Here is a 17,177-nt window from a genome sequence, read left to right as displayed (position 1 = left end):
TCTTACTCATTGATCATACTCAACCTGATCTGAACTCATCACCGCCGGCCGATTGCCACCCCGGGGCTCCCTCTACAAGACACGTGGCACTGCCAGTCCTGTCAATCCTCTTGCACGCCTAACTGTCATTGTCGTCGAAAGTTGATATTTTCGTAAACCTTCATGTTCGTCCGGGCAGATATCAACAAAAGCATACCTATCAATCATTCATCATTCTTCTCGTCCAACGACCAATAACCTATACCACCATCATCGTCACTGTTCTCAGTACCCTTTATTCAAGCTCGCCTTTCAAAAGAATCTCACCATACTGATATATACCTGCATCGACTAAATCAGATCACCATAAGACAAGATGTCTCACGAAGCGGATAGAGAATTAGCCAGATTATGGAGAGTATCAAGGACGGTTCACGAGATGGTCAGAGACAGAGTGAGTATATACATATCAAAGGACACTTCGATGTCAATGCTGATATGCGTTCCGGGCGTACTGCAGGGATACTTGGTAGCGGACTACGAAGTGGATGTACCATTTGAGCAATTCAAGAATGATTTCGGAGCGACTGGATCAGTAGAGTCAGTACTCAGATATCATGAGGTCTTGTAAGAGTACATGATGTTGGTGCTGACAATTTTGGGTCTACACAGTCGAGGTCCAATGAGTTTTTCGGTGAAGCATGCCGAAGATGAAGGGACTTTATATGTGTATTTCTGCGCGGAGAAGAACGTCAGTAAGGCAGCTATGAAGACGTGAGTGATAGTCGTCATACTTTTCATGGCTGGATAGATGCGAATATGCTGTACGAGGCTTGTCCATTGGAAGAATCGGATGGGGAATCGCAACGGAAAGGCGGATGGATCGACTATAATCAAGCGAATTGAAGAGATTCGACTCTCAAGTATACATGTTGACTTACTCTCGTCTGATTTTGATAGATTCATAACTTCGATGGATAAGATAGGAGCCAAGCGGGGAATAATCATTTGGTCAGAGAAAATGTCTCCTGCAGCTAAGAAGGTGAGTCCGGCGAGTCAAATCCTCTCAAACAACTATAACTTTCTTTCACTCTCACACTCCGTGATTGGACTGAATATGTACAGTTATACATGGAACTGATGAATATCTCTTGTTATCCTCATTCATTATGGACACTAGACACTTCAAGAATTGGCATCAGAATATCATTTAGAAGATTTCCAAGAATCCGATCTACTAGTCAACATAACTCGACATTTCTTGGTTCCTAAGCATCAGATCATGAGGAAAGAGGAGAAAGATCAGTTGATTAAGAAATAGTGAGTTGAGTTTTTGATTCCCATCAAAAGTGTCGCCTATGGGAACTTCCTCTTCATATTCCGACATCAACTTCCAAAATCCACATCAATAAATGCTCTTTCGTAGTATATCACACCATGCGCACTTTTATCTTCACAATCGCTTCTGTTCACATCATCACGATATACAAACAAGATAAATCTGAACAAGCACTAAAACTGATGTTTTTCACGCTTGTCCAGCCGTCTGAAAGAAACTCAATTACCTCGAATAATGATAACGGATCCCGTAGCTCGATATTACGGTATGAAGAGAGGTCAGGTGATGAGGATTGAGAGAGCGTCCGAAACTGCTGGGCGGTGAGTGTATGGTCATCAAGATAATGCCGGTCAGTGTGGCTGATCACGATCAACCGATGGTACAGATATATCACATATCGAATCTGCATGTGATGGACTTTTAAAAGTTCAGTCGGATCAGACCAAAGGGAGGAGTCAAGTCTTCAGATGAGCGAGACGTCAGGGTTCTTGTCAATTTGGCATTGAGATGGATAGATAGATCATTATATTCTGTTTCATTTTGGTATATCATGAGATCATATACTCGTACTCTGTCACAGTACCAGTACCAGTAACCGTGTTCATGCATGTATGTGTATGAGTATTTCATTGTTACTTGTAAAAATGTACCAAGAAGATTGACAAAGATCAGAATTACACTTGAATGGTGAAAATCGGCGATCGCCACCTCGAGGACTTTTCCAGCTGTATGTCGCAGGTTGCATACGAAAAAGTCGCAAGATTCACTTCACTCCCTTTCGATCCTTGAATGATAACATCCACACGGTTCCACCCAACTCATCCAACGAACCCAACCTCACGACCAGTCACAGAATCGAACCCGACCTACCAGATCCATCGATCTACCCTCCAACCCCAAGATCATATCCCCCTCCGCACGATGGGAGCCAAAGCCCAGATTCTCCGAGATATCCGCAAAAGACTATCCGCCGAACAGATGGAAGTTCAAAGACGAGCTTACCTCTTCGTAGCTCGTAATACCACATTACCAGCCACGGTCCGACACAAGGCTCAATTGGGATTGAACACACTGAATGGTGGTGAAGGGAGGTTGGGTGCAGTTAAAAGTAGATGTTGGGAGACGGGGAGGGGAAGAGGTGTTATAAGTAAATTTGGATTGGCAAGGGTGAGTCGAAAATCTATATCTAAATTCACATCTATCTACATGAAAATTCACATTGTTCTTATCCTACCTTCATCTATCTCTCTAATGACTATACATCACATATCATGTGTAATCAATCTACCATGAACAAGAGAGAAATGACTGACAATTTTATGGTCTACACAGTTCCAATTCCGTCTGAAAGCTTTGAATGGCGAATTACCAGGAGTACATAAATCAAGTTGGTAGAACGGTAGAATGGTAGAATGGTAAAGTTGAAGAACTAAAAGGGCTGGTTCCTAAGATTGGGTGGAATCCATGGGAATGGACCTACCATTTTAAGAATGCAGGATAGGGTAGGATAGGACAGGATGATGATGAGGAATAAGGATCCCTGCAAGTATATATCCAAGCGAATTTCCCCCTCGATATCCATTTGAACATTTTTGTAAGATCAACCTGGTCATCTAGCCAGATGAATTAATGTATATCATATCATATCATATCTCATGACAGGATACATCTGATCTATTCAACAATCGCAATTGAAATTTATGGATATTTTTCAATCTAAAACAATTATACTGAAGATACAAGCGGTAACAGTGACTGTAACGGTAACGGCAAAATGATGCAAGAAAACAATTTCACCACCACCTCAACTATTAGAATCCAATCAACAATTGGTATCTCCTCTTCCTCTTCCAGATGCAATTCCTATCCCGCTCAATCTACTTTCCAATTCTTCCATACCCTCTTCCTGGACTCTATCATCCCTCACTCTACTCCTATCCCTTTCCCTCCTTGTGTTTCCAAGCACAATAGGCGTATTGGCATCATCCTCTCTTCCTAGTGAGGACGGAGCGGTTCGTTGACCTTTAAGTGTCCTTCCTGACGACTGAGGTAATCCAGGATACCCACTGATCCCTCCCGAGGATCGTCTAGCAGCAATCGTATAAGGCGATCTTGCCCCTACGCCAATCCCAGTACCACTAGACAATTGCGGTTGTGATTGTGGTTGAGGAGGTTCACATGATTCACTTTCTTTGATACCCAACCCTACACCTGTAGATTTCGTTGGCATATCCCTTACAGGACTATGTGAAGGACTAGAATACGATGACGGTCTTCCACTTCCTATTCCTGGTCCAAAGGGAGGGTCACCAAATCCACCCCTCAGCAATACCGGTCCTCTTCTGGATCTCATAGATTCAGTCGCACTTGTCCCCGTAGTTTGAGGCGATAGGACACTGGTGATACCGGCGGATCTAGCAGGTAGAAGTTCTTCATCTAACACGGTTACGTCTCTGCCTCTACCTGGTAAGCTCCTCGCTCCTCCTCCTTGAATGACGTGTGAATGAATATGAGGGTGCGTATGATTATGGACATCATCAGCTGACTTTAAAGCTGTCATTGGACTAGCTGATATAGGTGATCTACTGGCAATCGATGTAGGTACGCTCAAACCTGGTCCAGAACTAGGGCCAGGACCCAAAGGTGATTTCTCGCCGGAAGTCTGCCTTCTGTATAATGGTCTACTACCCCTTTCCTGCTCGAATCCAGGTATAGCCCTTCGGTTCGCTGAAGCGGGTCTGGAAGCACTGAGTAAGCCTATAGAAGAGGGGTTGGTCGAGTTTGAGTTGGTGTTGGACCCAGATCCTGTGGCTGGACCTCTGACAGGCGAAGATAATCCAGATGCAATTGCTGATGGCGAATTCACAAATGCTGAAGGTGTGTTGAGTGAGAATGATCCGGCCATACGTCTCAGTTCTTCATCTACCTGCTGTCTTGTCATAGGTACTCTACCGCCATATCCTGCAGCGCCGGTACCGGGCGATCCAGAGGAAGTCAAGAGAGGGGATGGAGTGGGCGGGACAGAGGGCGCAGAGAGGGATGATGAAGTCGAAGGTAAGTGAGACCGCGAAGATGACTGCACGGCTTGAGCGGCTATCGAGGGTGGTTGGGGTAACGCGTCGAGGGTTTTGAGGAAGGCTTGAATATCATCTTCGTCCGGTGCAGGTAATCTGGTACTCGCCGATCCAGGTCCTTCTAAGCTATGTCTCAATCCACTCTCTCTCGTGCTGGTGCGACGAAGCAGTCCCTGACCTGCACTTCCAGGCAAGCTACCTTCCCCAACACTACTTCCTTGAGATCCGGCGGTGACATTGGCAGGACCACTTATCGCTCTGCCTGATCGTTGGGATAGGGACGAGGAGTACCGTTTGATGATGCTGGGCGCACCTGTATTAGACGATAAGGGAGATTCCCGTTCCAGTGATTCGGGTATGAAAGGTGATGAAGCACTTGGTGTCATATAGCATGGTCGCCCAGATATACTTCTGGGGACAGGTTGTTTGGTGAAGCTGAGCGAAGATGGCGAAACGGGTGATTGACCCGGTGGTGGCGAAGATGTAGGGATCTGGACGCCTACACCAGACATTGCACCAGTCACAGGTGGAGAGGCAGAACCAGCATACATGTTTGCCAGTTGAGCGTGAGTGAATGATCTTCCAGACTGCGACAGGAACGAGCTTGTCCTTCCTACCGAAGAAGGGCGGGATGTACCAATGACCGGACGGGCCGAAGATGAAGAGGGGATAGGAGATCCGGTGTATGCTTGAGGTGGTGTGGAACGAAGCAGCGAGGTTGATGGTGAAGCAGAAGCGAAAGGTTGAATGGAATGACCCGATAGTCGTCTGGCAGCGACAATAGCAGCAGGAGTAGCCATACTGGGTGAAGGAGGTTCGTGACTTTGTACTTCTCTTTGACTTGTGGTCGATGCTCCTCCAGCGAATGGGAGACCTTCGGCGAATGCTCCCCATTTTTCGGTCCCTAAACTACCGACAGCCATTCGCTTCTCCTGACTGGCAGGTACTCTACTTCCACCTTGTCTAACTGAAGTAGTGTAGCTCCCAGCGCCGCCAGAAGCTATTGATCCAACAGGCAGAGCAGGTTGTCTTTGAGGTATAGGTGAATTGTTCGACTGTATAGGTGTAGGTGTAGGAATAGACACCCTTCTTGGTTCGCTCTTCAACTTGATGGGATCTTCTTGTGTATTTCGACGAGATACAGTAGGTGTGAACCAATCTTCATCCATATCAACGAATTGCTCACTTAAGACAGCTTCCATATCCTCAACATTGAAATCAACTTCCGGCCTATATTCGGCACTTAATGTGAATTCATTTCCAAACAGATCGAGTTTTGGGAAATCATAACGTTCAATCTCTTCAGGCTGAACTGTATCACCGGACACCAGTTCATCTAGACCAATATCTAAGCCTATCAAACCTCTTTCCATGATTTCCCACGCTTCCGAAAGACCTTCAGGAGTATTGGGGTATCCTTCGGGACCCCATAACTTCAGTCCCATACGTAGACCATTGTTCGAACGGCGTAGGCGTCGGAAAAGGCGATAAGCGGGCAAGAGGCGTATGAGAGAGAGTACAGCTCGAAAATGGATGATACCTAGTCGGTAAGCGGTGTGAGGGGCTAGCTGTGAAGAAGAGTTGGAACCGGAAGGAGGTAACCTATATGCCAATCACACAAGTCAGCTTAGCTCGGCTTCAAGCAATCACGATGTGAGCTGGACTTACTGAGCTCTTAATGTCCATCGTTCCAGTACGATACCGGATTTACTTTCCTTCTCTTTGCCCTTGCCTTTTCCTTTCCCTGATAATCCCACATCGATAGGGACTTTCGCACCGTTGCGATTCCATAGTAAGGCTTGACCGCTAGGTATATCACTGGTATCGAGTATGAAAGCGATGAGTAATGGTGGAACTGTACATGATGAAGGAGAAGGGGTCTCTCCAGGTTCTGTATAAGGTTGATAAGATGAGATTGAACGGTAGATCTGTAAATCTGATTTATATAGATCTACTTCAGGTAGAATTAGATTGAACTATATACATGTTGAGCATTAGTTTGCTCACACCCATACATCTTCTATGAGATGGATATCTGTACTCACCCACTTATCCTTCTTCTTATCACCAGGTTTCTTCCCCACAGTACCGCCATAATGTGTCAATCTACCATCTACCAATACCTGCACAGTTTTCAGGTAGAACCGATATAACACCTGATCCGCCCTACTTGCTTGAGCACCGATTTGAGAGGAAGATGCGGAAGACGATGCAAGGTTTAGATTCCTCTCTCCGGTGGGTTGAGCCAGTAGAGCAGTGGGATTGGGTGATCGCGTAGAAGTAGATCTGAGCGGTACGCTAGACATGATTGGTGAGGCAATGAGTCGGTTATGTGCTGAGTTGATGTATCACCATAGTGCGAAAGTTTGAGTGAGATGCGATGGCAGAGATAAGGAAGATAGATAGGCCGGAAACACGCTGTTTGATGAGTTGTGGGGATGAGATGATGGGATCGATTAAAGGGACTACGAGTACTATACGGATAGGTTGGTTGACCAGGTATATATGGTACAACGCTCAGATGCGAGTCGATTTTGAGAGATTCCGCGGATACGACAGTGATTTGGGCAGATAGAGGACAAGGACGAGGCCTGATGAATGAGACGATGGATGTGATAAACGTCGAATGAGAATGTGATGAGTGTCGTGATGTGATGTGTATGTGAGTTGCCGTCATCTGCAACCTTAAGCTTAGACTCGTCATGCACGCGGACATCACCGACATCGAGACTCCTTTCCTGGCTCATCAGTCTTGATCAACTGCTGGTGACCATGACCCACAAAACAATTGGCCAAGCAGACTTCATTGAGAAGTGAGCTGGACAGGGAGCAGCTGGGCAACTCCGGTTCATTCGAGTACATGACTTGGGTGTGTGCATGTATTCAGTCGGATATGTTATAAAGACAGTTTCAAAGGGTATCGAGAATGTCTTCAACCACATCACCCTCAATGGGTGTTATGGTCAAATTCTTTATGATGTATAAACTGAATTCCAGAAATCTGACTCAAGACAGATGGCTCGTATCCATGGAGTCCACGGGACACTTATTCATTGAATGTGGTCAAACCGTCACCAGTGTCAACCAAAATCGTACTTGTCAAAGGAAGTAAGTGATGAATCATGTTAGATATATGACCGTCCCTTGATCACCTTTGAACTTCATCGATTGATACGGCAAGTACGCCTTAACGCTTGCCATCAACGATGTACTCAGAGAGCTGATCGATCTGCCCATGAATACTCGTCAACGCTCCGTCTCCGTGCTGCCCCCGTTTCTTGCCATACATATTCATACCACACTGGAATCACCACCAGCACATTAAACACCATGTCTCGACACATCCGTACGAGCATTGATGAGACCATACCACCCTCTGAATGGCAGGTCGACTTTGATAATACAATATGCGCTGATTTGGCATTGTCGACCAACATCCAAGCGGATAGCCTCAACCTCTCCGAATATATAAGTGGCCTGCCATCTGCATGTTCAATGCCTCTCACACCCAAGAGCGACGACTTTTATCGACGCTCTTCTTCTGCAGTAAGCACAGACGACTTCTTTCAATATCGCGAACCGAAGGAAGCCTGCAGTACTTCTGGGAGTATGAGCTCGAAAGGCGGTACATCTCTTTCTGCTTCACGAGTGAGAAAACAACAGAAACAGCATTCCAAAAAAACTTGGAAGATGAGCGCTTGGGCTCATGAGAATAAGAAGACAAGGGGTAAGTACAGTCAATTCGGACCTCTACCGTGGGAATCCCTCTGATTGATTACTGGTGACATATATAGACAAGATGTATCGTCAGCAAAGGGAACAAAAGAGAAAATCGGAACTATCCTCATTGAAAGAGATGATACTGAATTTAAAGAAAGATAAATCCGATTTAGAGTATACCAATTCCCAACTTATCGCTGAAAGAGACCAGATTAGTAGTAATACGACTAAAAGTGAATTATCGTCACAAGAAACTCTGGGAACTTTGGAAATTGTCAATAACTCACTTTCAGCTAGATGTGCAGGATTGGAAGATGAGAATGGAAGATTGAAAAATACAATACAATGGTATGGCTCCGACTGTTCGAAGATGATTGATACGTTAGCAAGTATCAGTAAGGATTTTGAAGTGTCAGTTGAAGAACAAGATGAGCGAAATCAGTCGAGAATAGAGTACCTGGAATCGCTCGTAAGGGAACTGCAAAAGTAGATCGGAAAGGCAAGATGTTTCAGCTGAGATTCGGCAGGGGCCAATACGGGTATGAATCTGTTGTCGGTATCATCTTGCGAACTGGTCGTCTTGGTGTATTGTAATCTTTTAGATGTGCTATGTGCTGTATGAAGGATTGTTACGATACCGTCACGATCAATGAAATGGGTTAAGTAAAGAACGCAGAACACAATGGCAAGATCGTAAAGGTCAAAAGGTTGTCATGCAAGTTGTATAAGATCGGCATGCTAACGATCATACATGTACACCAGTACATATCACTCATTCTGTCCATACTTCATATTCTACGGAAATAGCTTAGAATCTGAGTTTGGAGAAGACTAATAGCGCAAATGAGAGTTATCAGCGTGATTCCAGTGTGAGAGCAATGCCGGGTGTCCAGTACAACGAGGGAAGTAAAGTGGATGTATAAAACTCAAGGGAAAGATCCACTTACACCATCTGTTGTTACCCTTGGCGTATCTCTCCTCGAAAGCCTTCTTGATGGCCTTCTTGGCATCTTCACGTTGGGTGGGTTCCTTGAAAGTTTCGTTGGAGACTGAACCTTTCAATGATTCGAGTTCGAGTTGGTATCGGGTAGGGAGGAGATGAGCGTAGTTGATGACTTTGATGAAAGGCTTGACCTTTGATCGTCTAGCGATTCTCTTTTTACCCATGTTCTTGGTTACTTTGAGAGGGTATCTACATGATCATCACACATGTCAATCAGCAAATACCTCCAGTCAGATGTGATGATACCGATTAAGACGAGATATGACCCCAACTCACCGCTCGATACCGGCAACAACGGCGTGGGGGTAAGGTCTCTCCTTGGTTCCGTCATCTTGTTGTTTGATGACAACAACCTTTTTACCGGCTTGTCGACCTGAGAGGACGACAGCGACTTTTCCGGGCTTGTAGACTATTCAACCAGAAGTGAAACGAACGTATCATCAGCATTCGGCCCATACTATCTATACACCATATATCCATTTCCTGACATGTCGAGAGATTGACGTTATAATGTGCCATGTCGTCGATGCTGATGCCATGTGACTTCCATACCGCCCTCACATCCATCTAATCGCACCGCCCTTAGGCCCTTCATCCAATTGGATCCTCTATCCGTATCCCTTCGACCCTTTAGACTCGTACTCATTCCCCACCACCTCCATCCCATTGACCTTCCCAGCATCGACGAAAGAACCTTCCTGATCCTTCTATAAAGAGCCCGATATTGAAAAAATACTCACCTGCAAGAAAAAAGCAAGTCAGCAAGCGATCCTTCAACACAGAGAACGATGTCATCACAACTCACTCTTGACCATCTAATCGAAGGAAAAGCAGACAAGCAGCAATCTATCAGTACTCCGCTCTTCTGTGCTTCCTGCAATGACAAGTACACTCACTTTGATAACCTGTAAGAAACCCGTTAGTGTTGGATAAGACTGAGAAGTAAGAGGGATCAAGGATGTCTACTCTTTTGCTAAATTCGAGGCAACAGTGTCGTCCAAGCAATCCGATCCCAACACTCACCCACACCGAGACCAAAAACCTGCGAATTTGAACGGAATCAAATCAGATCATGAGTTACTTTCAGTACATGCTGGCGGACGGAGTTTCTCGGTGTTTCTTCATTTGATGTGTGGCACTAGGAACATATGTCACTTTGGCGGATATGGCCGCTTTACATTCCCTCATACATCGATATCGTGTAATCAAAATACAATCAAAGACCAAACGCTAGCACAGTTCCGTCTACATAAGATTACGACCCTATATACCCATGATGGAATTCATCGATCCTAAAGACCCAGGCGAATACTCACCCCAGGGAGGTCCCATCGAGTTTAGCAATTGTTCTGTCGTGCTTGCAGATTGACCCTCCTGCTCATTCGTTGAAGCAGGATCCAACATTGGGAAATTCCCAAAAAGATCAAAGATCGATACGTCCGGTTGATCTATATTCCCCACTAATTGACTTTGCGTTTGACCAAGTTCGTTATTTTCTGATCTTGCAGATGGAGATATCTCGCCATTTAGATTGGTAGAAGAGAAAGTTTGTTGTTGCAATTCGGTATCAATCGAAGTTATAGGAATTTGATTCTGATTTTGTCGGCTTCCAATATGATTGTTATTGATATTATTCCAGAAATCCATAATTGCTCTGTTATCATTATCATTTTGGTTCTGGTCCTGATTTCGATGACTTGCGATTGTGATTGAGAGGATTGTCGACCAAGTTGAGATCTCAATTGGGAATTGAAAGAGTTGATCAAGTTATCAAACATGATTTGATATTTTGATGATTCAGGCCATGAAGTACCGAACTTTGATAGAAGATCTTTACACTGTTCTATCCTAGTATGCACCTCTTTCTCATCGAGATCGATTAGGTCTTCACGTTGATGGAACTCGTTGAAACAGTATGTTAAGGTGGTGCACGACATGAATATCTGATACAAGTGAGTCCAGATAATCAAGACTTTCTTGGATTTACAATAATGTCGATATAAATCGATGGAGAGACTCGCAGAATATTTGAGTGTCATGATGAACGATGAAGGGATTTCAGATATGAGAGGAGATGGTCGATGAGCAGCCATAATCATTTGGTGATAAGATATATCGTCTACCACCTAAATGCACGCAGAATACCAGTTCAACACCCTCTCACATAAGTTTCAAAGAAAAAAGGACTTACCTGACGAGAGATAGTAGCTTCGGATATAGGCGCGAAAGCCGCTTTCAAGGGACTCTGGTTGTATAAGGCTTGAGCTTGACGTACGAAATCGGCTACGATTTCCTCCTTTTCCTTCATCGTTTTGTTTGAATCTACGGATGCCGAGTAGAACGTTTCCCTGACGATACCGTATAATCGACGAAGGTGGATCTGATGACATCGTAGGGCGATACTGGACACTTCCACAGACAAAGAATCAATTGTCTGAGGGACTGAATCCTAGGGTAGCTAATACCATTGGTCTCAGCTTTCGTCTGTTTCTCTATTCCATAAATGACTGAGATGTGACTTACATCCACATCGATATCACTATCTCTGATGGATAACGGCTGGCCCAATGTGAAGCTTGCCAGACGATCTAAACAGTATATCGCCCAAAATATGTTTTTCCTGAGTTCATTATGTTTCTTGAATTCATCCTGATCATGGTTTAATCCCATCAATGACGCAAGGTAGATATCGTCTCGTCTGTGTATATTAATTGTCATAGCTGCACGGGCAGCAAAACCGACTAATTGACTGAGACTCGGTCCTCCGGGTATATCCACACCGTAGATGCATAACAACGTCAATGCTTGGACAGCGGTCTGACAAAAGGAAGACAAAAGATCAACGTTCAATAGCTCAGCCCCAGAATTTCTGTAAAACCTGATTAGATGGTTGAAATAGGATAAACTGCTTACCAAATCCTCTTTCGCAATCACGTTGGAAACCTCTTTCAGCGCCAGATTCTTACAAGTCATTCCATAAATTCTTTCCAGGGAAGTATCACCTCCATGATAAGCGGGACTGGACTCGAGGTAAATCACCGAGAAACATCTAAATCTGCTTCCTGCGAAATCCGGATTGATTAGACCGTTCTCCCCATAGACCAATCTTAAATCCTCCTCTATGCCCTCTTTAGTCACACAGTGATGACTTTGTAAATGTCTCGCCAAAAAGCGGCTGACGATTTCTGAAGCCTTTGCGATAGTGGGGAATTGGGGGTGTTGGCTCGCCGAAGAGACCGATAGAGATGGATCCATGTTATAGTGTTGGATTTTAGGACTGAGAGTTTCGACGTAACCTTGATCAGGCATGTTCTCTGCTCTTTGCATTGACAAACTCGCCGAAACCAATGTAGAGAGATTGAATTCCTGTGGGTTCGTTTGTAGGATTGAAGAACGGGTCGAATGTGGGAGTAAAGGAGATCCAGTTGATATAGAACTGATATTTTGGAGTGCAGGTTGTTTATCCCGTATTAATCCTTCCAACCAATCTATACGTCGTTGTAACTCCTGAGTTTGCCTGTTCGCATATCAAAATTAATGTCCGGTCAGACTTCAACATATCCAAAGTGCATGGAGTAGGTCAGTCTTGGGTATGTACTCACATCAACAGATTCCTCTCGACACCTTTGACACCAGATTCACATTCTACACCAGCTTCCACACATGCTGTACATCGAGGTTGCAACTTATCACACTGCGAGTTGACTCTTCAATCATTAGCTCATGGTTTCAAGCTTCCGGTCCCCTATTGACTCCACTTGGCATGATGGTCTATATGAGACTTACCTTCCTTTTCCGTATGAAACATCTCTTACAAGCTACTCTTCCCTGTGCAATAGGACCGATCGGAGTAATGGAGGATGACCTCGCTCGAAGAGTTGGACTTGGAGGCATCCTGTGTGCCGGGAGTCTAATGGATTACCTGCTCGAGCCGAATACTGAGAATGTACCAATGTACAAGAGGTGAAAAGCTGTTGTGTTGAGCTATGCTACGAATAGCGCTGTGATATGCTCATATGATCAGGTGGTGGTCGAAGAGGGTCCCTTCAAAGGATGGCAAGATAAGGAAACCTTACGTAAATGTGACATCGGGACCAGCGGAACAGGCAAGGAGCCGAATGAGCACCGAAAGGTGGCCGTCTGAACTCATACGAGCTGCTAAGCCCGCAGCGTCATGTTCGCACAGGGCCTTTGAGGCGTCAGTCTCCGCCTATGCAGCGATCTCCACTTGTCACCCGCTTCGATACGCCGATACAAGTCCTACAGACGTTTAAACGCAATCTACCCTCCCGCCACAATTGCCAATTGTCATTCGCATTGCAAACCATTTGTTCCATTTTGCATGAATATAAGCCCATAAGATCAAAGCAGACAACTATCACTACTGCAAGTCCTCTCAAAAAGCCGAGTTTGGACTAATTACAAATGTTCAATCAACCACGATAAACCAGTTTCCACATCATCTCGTTTTTTTACACCATACAAAGTTGTATCAACCCTTCATAACAAATTATCCCAATTAATAGCAGATTATGGTTTCATAGCGGGAAGCTACCGATTACCAACGTACTCCAAAATGCCAAGCGCCACTTATCAGTTCCTTTCAATCGTTCATCGTCGACTTTGAACAGGGACGACTTCGAGGCCATCTTGAACCTGTTTGTTATCCAACGTAACATTCGCATCATCGTCAATGGCATGCGGAACATGCTGGACTTGATCTTCATAGAGCTCTTGACCAGCCTTCTGATTTCGAGGTCTAATCGATTCGACAATTGTTAGCCTGCTGAGCGTGGATATCCGGCATGTCAGAGGACGGTGATCGACTTACCTAACGTATTTAATATCGACAAATCTGATCAACCAAATTTCGAACATTACGAATAACCACATGCCTACTGTCAACTTCCATCCTACTCTGTAGTGCTGCATTACACAGTCAAACATTCTGTCAGTTGAACTCCGGGTGAGACAAGGCTCAGAAGGATTGATCACTCACAGGAGCCTCCTTTGCTGGCCAAATAAGTACATTGGCCCATGAATTCACACCGTACCATGTAGCAGTACAACAACCGTTGATGAATGCTCTCATCTCGGAGTCGTGAGGCGTCATATCACTCAACCAGGCGAAAAGTGGAGGAGAGGTAGCGATGAATGAGAAACTGAGGAAGTCTACAAAATCATTTCATACTATGAGTTAAGGTTCACACCGTCTGAATAAGGGTAGAGAGACGTACAAGAGAAGTATTTGGCACCCATTGGGACATTCCATACAGACATGATGATACCTGGAATGAGACCGAGCACCTGTGATGAGACACGCCTAGTCAGCCGCAGCACGGGCGATACTAGAAGAGAGGTTCGCTTACAGCTTGAGCGAAGATGATGGCCCAACGAGTTTGGAAGTAATCTGAAGCCCAACCCCAACCCCAGACTAGGACGATCGAAATGGCATATCCCACCATTGGGAGTGCATTGACCTGAGCGACCGACCAGACAGCAGTGCCATCGGGATTCTTGAGCGATTTCAGGAACAGGTTGAAATCTAGTGAAGATCGTTGAGCGTCAATATTTCTTTTGAGTTCAATGGCTGAAGGCAGGACAACAAGTGCTACTTACATAAATAACCCTGTTGTGCAAGTTGAGCAGTCATGTAGAATATAGGGAACAGGTAAAGTTGAGGTTGTTTAAATGCTCTTGCGATAGCATATCGGTTGAATTTCTTGTTATCGGCTCTTGGGTATCTCAAACTTCTATCCTGAGCCAGTTTCACATGCCTGTCTTTCAACCAGAATGCCCTGGGACTATATAAAAAAAAAAACGATCAGCTCGCTGGTCACCCGAGAAAGGTGGGTATGGAGGTGGATGGATCTAACTAGAGATATACTCACTTTGGATTCGAAGGATAATCTGGGATCAGGACGAAACCAAGGCCAGCTACGATGATAGTCATGATTCCGTCGATCAACTGGAAGGTGAAAACATGACGATTTTAGCTTTGATTTGTACGCGGTGGCGAAGAGCCGCAAAAGACACTCACAAACATCCATCTCCAACCTCTGATTCCAGACTTTCCATCGAGACCTTCATAGATTGCAGCTTGAAGACCGGAGCCAACTGAATGTGTCACAAGAGAGCCTAATGCTACCTCGAATGATAAGAGACAACAGGTCAGATCAAACTCACCATACTGCCCACTGTGTAGTAGAGTAAGATAGACTAGCATTAGCTTGAGTCCATCCGCATAACTGTCTGGGTGTGGATGTGAAATTACGTACTCCATTGTGAACTGTGATAGAAACTGATTCTCAAAGCCAATTCAGAGGGAGTGAACCAACTGGAGAGTAAGAAGACTGCTCCCGGATAAGCAGAGGCTGGATGTGAGGAAGAGTGTAAAGTCAATATACTTTCGTGTAGGTGATCATCCACGAGACTTACCTTCGAAAGCTCCGACTAGTGCTCTAAGCGCGTAGATCTCTTTAATATTTTTAGCGAAGAAGAAAACGATTGTGAGGACACCCCTGTGATCGTAAAGTCAATGATAAATCATGATGACTCGATAGTTATCGTATACTTACCAAGTAAACTCGAGTCCAGGTAACCACCATGAAGGCCTAGTCCAGGTCATCATGATTTGAGAAGGCTGTTCCGAGTCAAGTCCCAAATCAGTCGACGTACCGCGATACAATTCGTACGTGGGACAAGGGAATGTTACTCACGATAACGAAAACAGCATAACCGACATTGAAATAGGTCGTGAAGTAGTTGTACTCGTTGGCTTGAATGTTGAGATCTGACCATTCGTACGATAACGGTAGATAAAATAAAACTTGATCAGTTATCTGAACAGATTAAGAGGATCTCCATCAACGGTACTCACCTTCTTCTTTCATACCGGAGACGTATGCAACCGAGACGTCTACATGGATTGAACCTCAGTCAATACCTTATACGTTTTGACCATCTGCTCACAGACAGTCTAGGACTTACTCTGTTGATCTAACCCTTTAATGATTTGGGAGACACAAACGTAAACCAGCAAGATGAAATCTAACCTAGCTACGAATAATCTCTCTGCTTTAGACTTAGATTGCACTTGCGCCCCACTGATCACATCTACTTTTCCGTCTTCTGGGATCGTGTCTGGGTATTGACGCCAGGAGCATTTTCCGAGTCAATCACATAGGACGGTTGAATCTCGTCCTTGGATTGTGTTCGATTCATCGTTGAATCGTTGAACTTTCGGGATATCGTGATCAAGTCAACTTGAAGTCGAACCCGTGTCTATGTTGGTCAATCAGTAGATCAAAGCTGTCCACAACGTAGGATGTAGTGTGAAGGATCATCCTGAGGTTTAACAATAGTGTGTCGGTATATAACACTTGTAGAAGATGAAATAGTCGAGTGATCAATCGGATCACCGGAATTTCTTATCAGTGATTCTCAACAAATTATCGGATTCCAGTCCACCTCTCAAACCGGCCTCATGATACCGGTAAGCATGCTAATCGGACTCAGTCGGGCAGAGCTACAGTGTCAAGATACGAGTAGTAGCGAATACGCTTAAGCCTTAACACGCGGCGCGGTTAAATTCCCACCTTCTCCTGCTTAACTTGATAACTTAAAGTTGTGTGTACGGGTACCTGAACCTCAAAGAAATCTCCTAAAAGAGTAAACAAATAAACCCTGTCTGTCATGTGATCCGAGATCAACACGAGTACAGCCTATCCGAGTACTCGAGCAGTACTCCGAGCCGATCAATCAATGAATATAGAGTACTTTTGGATGTATGTCCGCTTAATATATTAGCATTCACATAGGTGTCGGACAGATCTCCATTTTTATGAAGAGACACAGCATGAACCAAACCTCGCAGATGCAATCCGAGGTTCTGTCTACCCGTGGACCTCCACAACATTCTCTGTGTCTGGAGATAGATGGGCAGTGTGACCTGAGAGGGCTGTGGACAGTATCCGCTCGAGGTACAGGTGGACAATACATTTAAGTTGAGTCAAGATAAGTCATCAAGAAAGCAGGTAGACGATCAAGCAAAGGGCGATCG

General features: G+C 44.8%; 6 protein-coding genes across 6 annotated transcripts; 3 read left to right on the top strand and 3 right to left on the bottom strand.

Annotated features, from left to right (window-relative positions):
* Positions 1-355: 355 nt before the first annotated feature.
* Positions 356-1,731, top strand: I203_100716 (uncharacterized protein; the record flags this gene model as incomplete). The annotated part of the gene is made up of 7 exons (XM_019150009.1): positions 356-433; positions 500-579; positions 652-753; positions 940-1,021; positions 1,160-1,299; positions 1,522-1,638; positions 1,704-1,731. 7 exons carry the CDS (start codon positions 356-358, stop codon positions 1,729-1,731), a joined length of 627 nt encoding a protein of 208 aa, XP_019000705.1.
* A 508-nt stretch (positions 1,732-2,239) lies between these two features.
* On the top strand, positions 2,240-2,713 carry I203_100715 (mitochondrial 37S ribosomal protein uS14m; the record flags this gene model as incomplete). Its single annotated transcript, XM_019150010.1, has 2 exons — positions 2,240-2,485; positions 2,651-2,713. The coding sequence occupies 2 exons, from the start codon at positions 2,240-2,242 to the stop codon at positions 2,711-2,713; spliced, it is 309 nt and encodes a 102-aa protein (XP_019000706.1).
* Positions 2,714-3,140: 427 nt separating this feature from the next.
* On the bottom strand, positions 3,141-6,698 carry I203_100714 (uncharacterized protein; the record flags this gene model as incomplete). Its single annotated transcript, XM_019150011.1, has 3 exons — positions 3,141-5,994; positions 6,061-6,368; positions 6,438-6,698. The coding sequence occupies 3 exons, from the start codon at positions 6,696-6,698 to the stop codon at positions 3,141-3,143; spliced, it is 3,423 nt and encodes a 1,140-aa protein (XP_019000707.1).
* Positions 6,699-7,722: 1,024 nt separating this feature from the next.
* I203_100713 (uncharacterized protein) lies at positions 7,723-8,602 on the top strand (the record flags this gene model as incomplete). The annotated part of the gene is made up of 2 exons (XM_019150012.1): positions 7,723-8,119; positions 8,187-8,602. 2 exons carry the CDS (start codon positions 7,723-7,725, stop codon positions 8,600-8,602), a joined length of 813 nt encoding a protein of 270 aa, XP_019000708.1.
* A 318-nt stretch (positions 8,603-8,920) lies between these two features.
* Positions 8,921-13,009, bottom strand: I203_100712 (uncharacterized protein; the record flags this gene model as incomplete). The annotated part of the gene is made up of 10 exons (XM_019150013.1): positions 8,921-8,943; positions 9,060-9,304; positions 9,392-9,524; positions 10,432-10,769; positions 10,892-11,241; positions 11,307-11,564; positions 11,639-11,932; positions 12,029-12,632; positions 12,718-12,809; positions 12,902-13,009. 10 exons carry the CDS (start codon positions 13,007-13,009, stop codon positions 8,921-8,923), a joined length of 2,445 nt encoding a protein of 814 aa, XP_019000709.1.
* A 717-nt stretch (positions 13,010-13,726) lies between these two features.
* Positions 13,727-16,339, bottom strand: I203_100711 (uncharacterized protein; the record flags this gene model as incomplete). Its single annotated transcript, XM_065516708.1, has 15 exons — positions 13,727-13,874; positions 13,947-14,041; positions 14,115-14,287; positions 14,353-14,422; positions 14,485-14,660; positions 14,735-14,919; positions 15,007-15,083; positions 15,156-15,232; positions 15,394-15,489; positions 15,554-15,636; positions 15,694-15,758; positions 15,835-15,908; positions 15,996-16,034; positions 16,106-16,170; positions 16,236-16,339. 15 exons carry the CDS (start codon positions 16,337-16,339, stop codon positions 13,727-13,729), a joined length of 1,527 nt encoding a protein of 508 aa, XP_065373526.1.
* Between the last annotated feature and the right edge of the window lie 838 nt (positions 16,340-17,177).

Source organism: Kwoniella mangroviensis (genome assembly GCF_000507465.2).
Source record: "Kwoniella mangroviensis CBS 8507 chromosome 1 map unlocalized Ctg01, whole genome shotgun sequence".
NCBI lineage: Eukaryota > Fungi > Basidiomycota > Tremellomycetes > Tremellales > Cryptococcaceae > Kwoniella > Kwoniella mangrovensis.
Note: the sequence above shows the minus strand (reverse complement) of the source record. Positions and strands in the feature narration are given on the sequence as shown.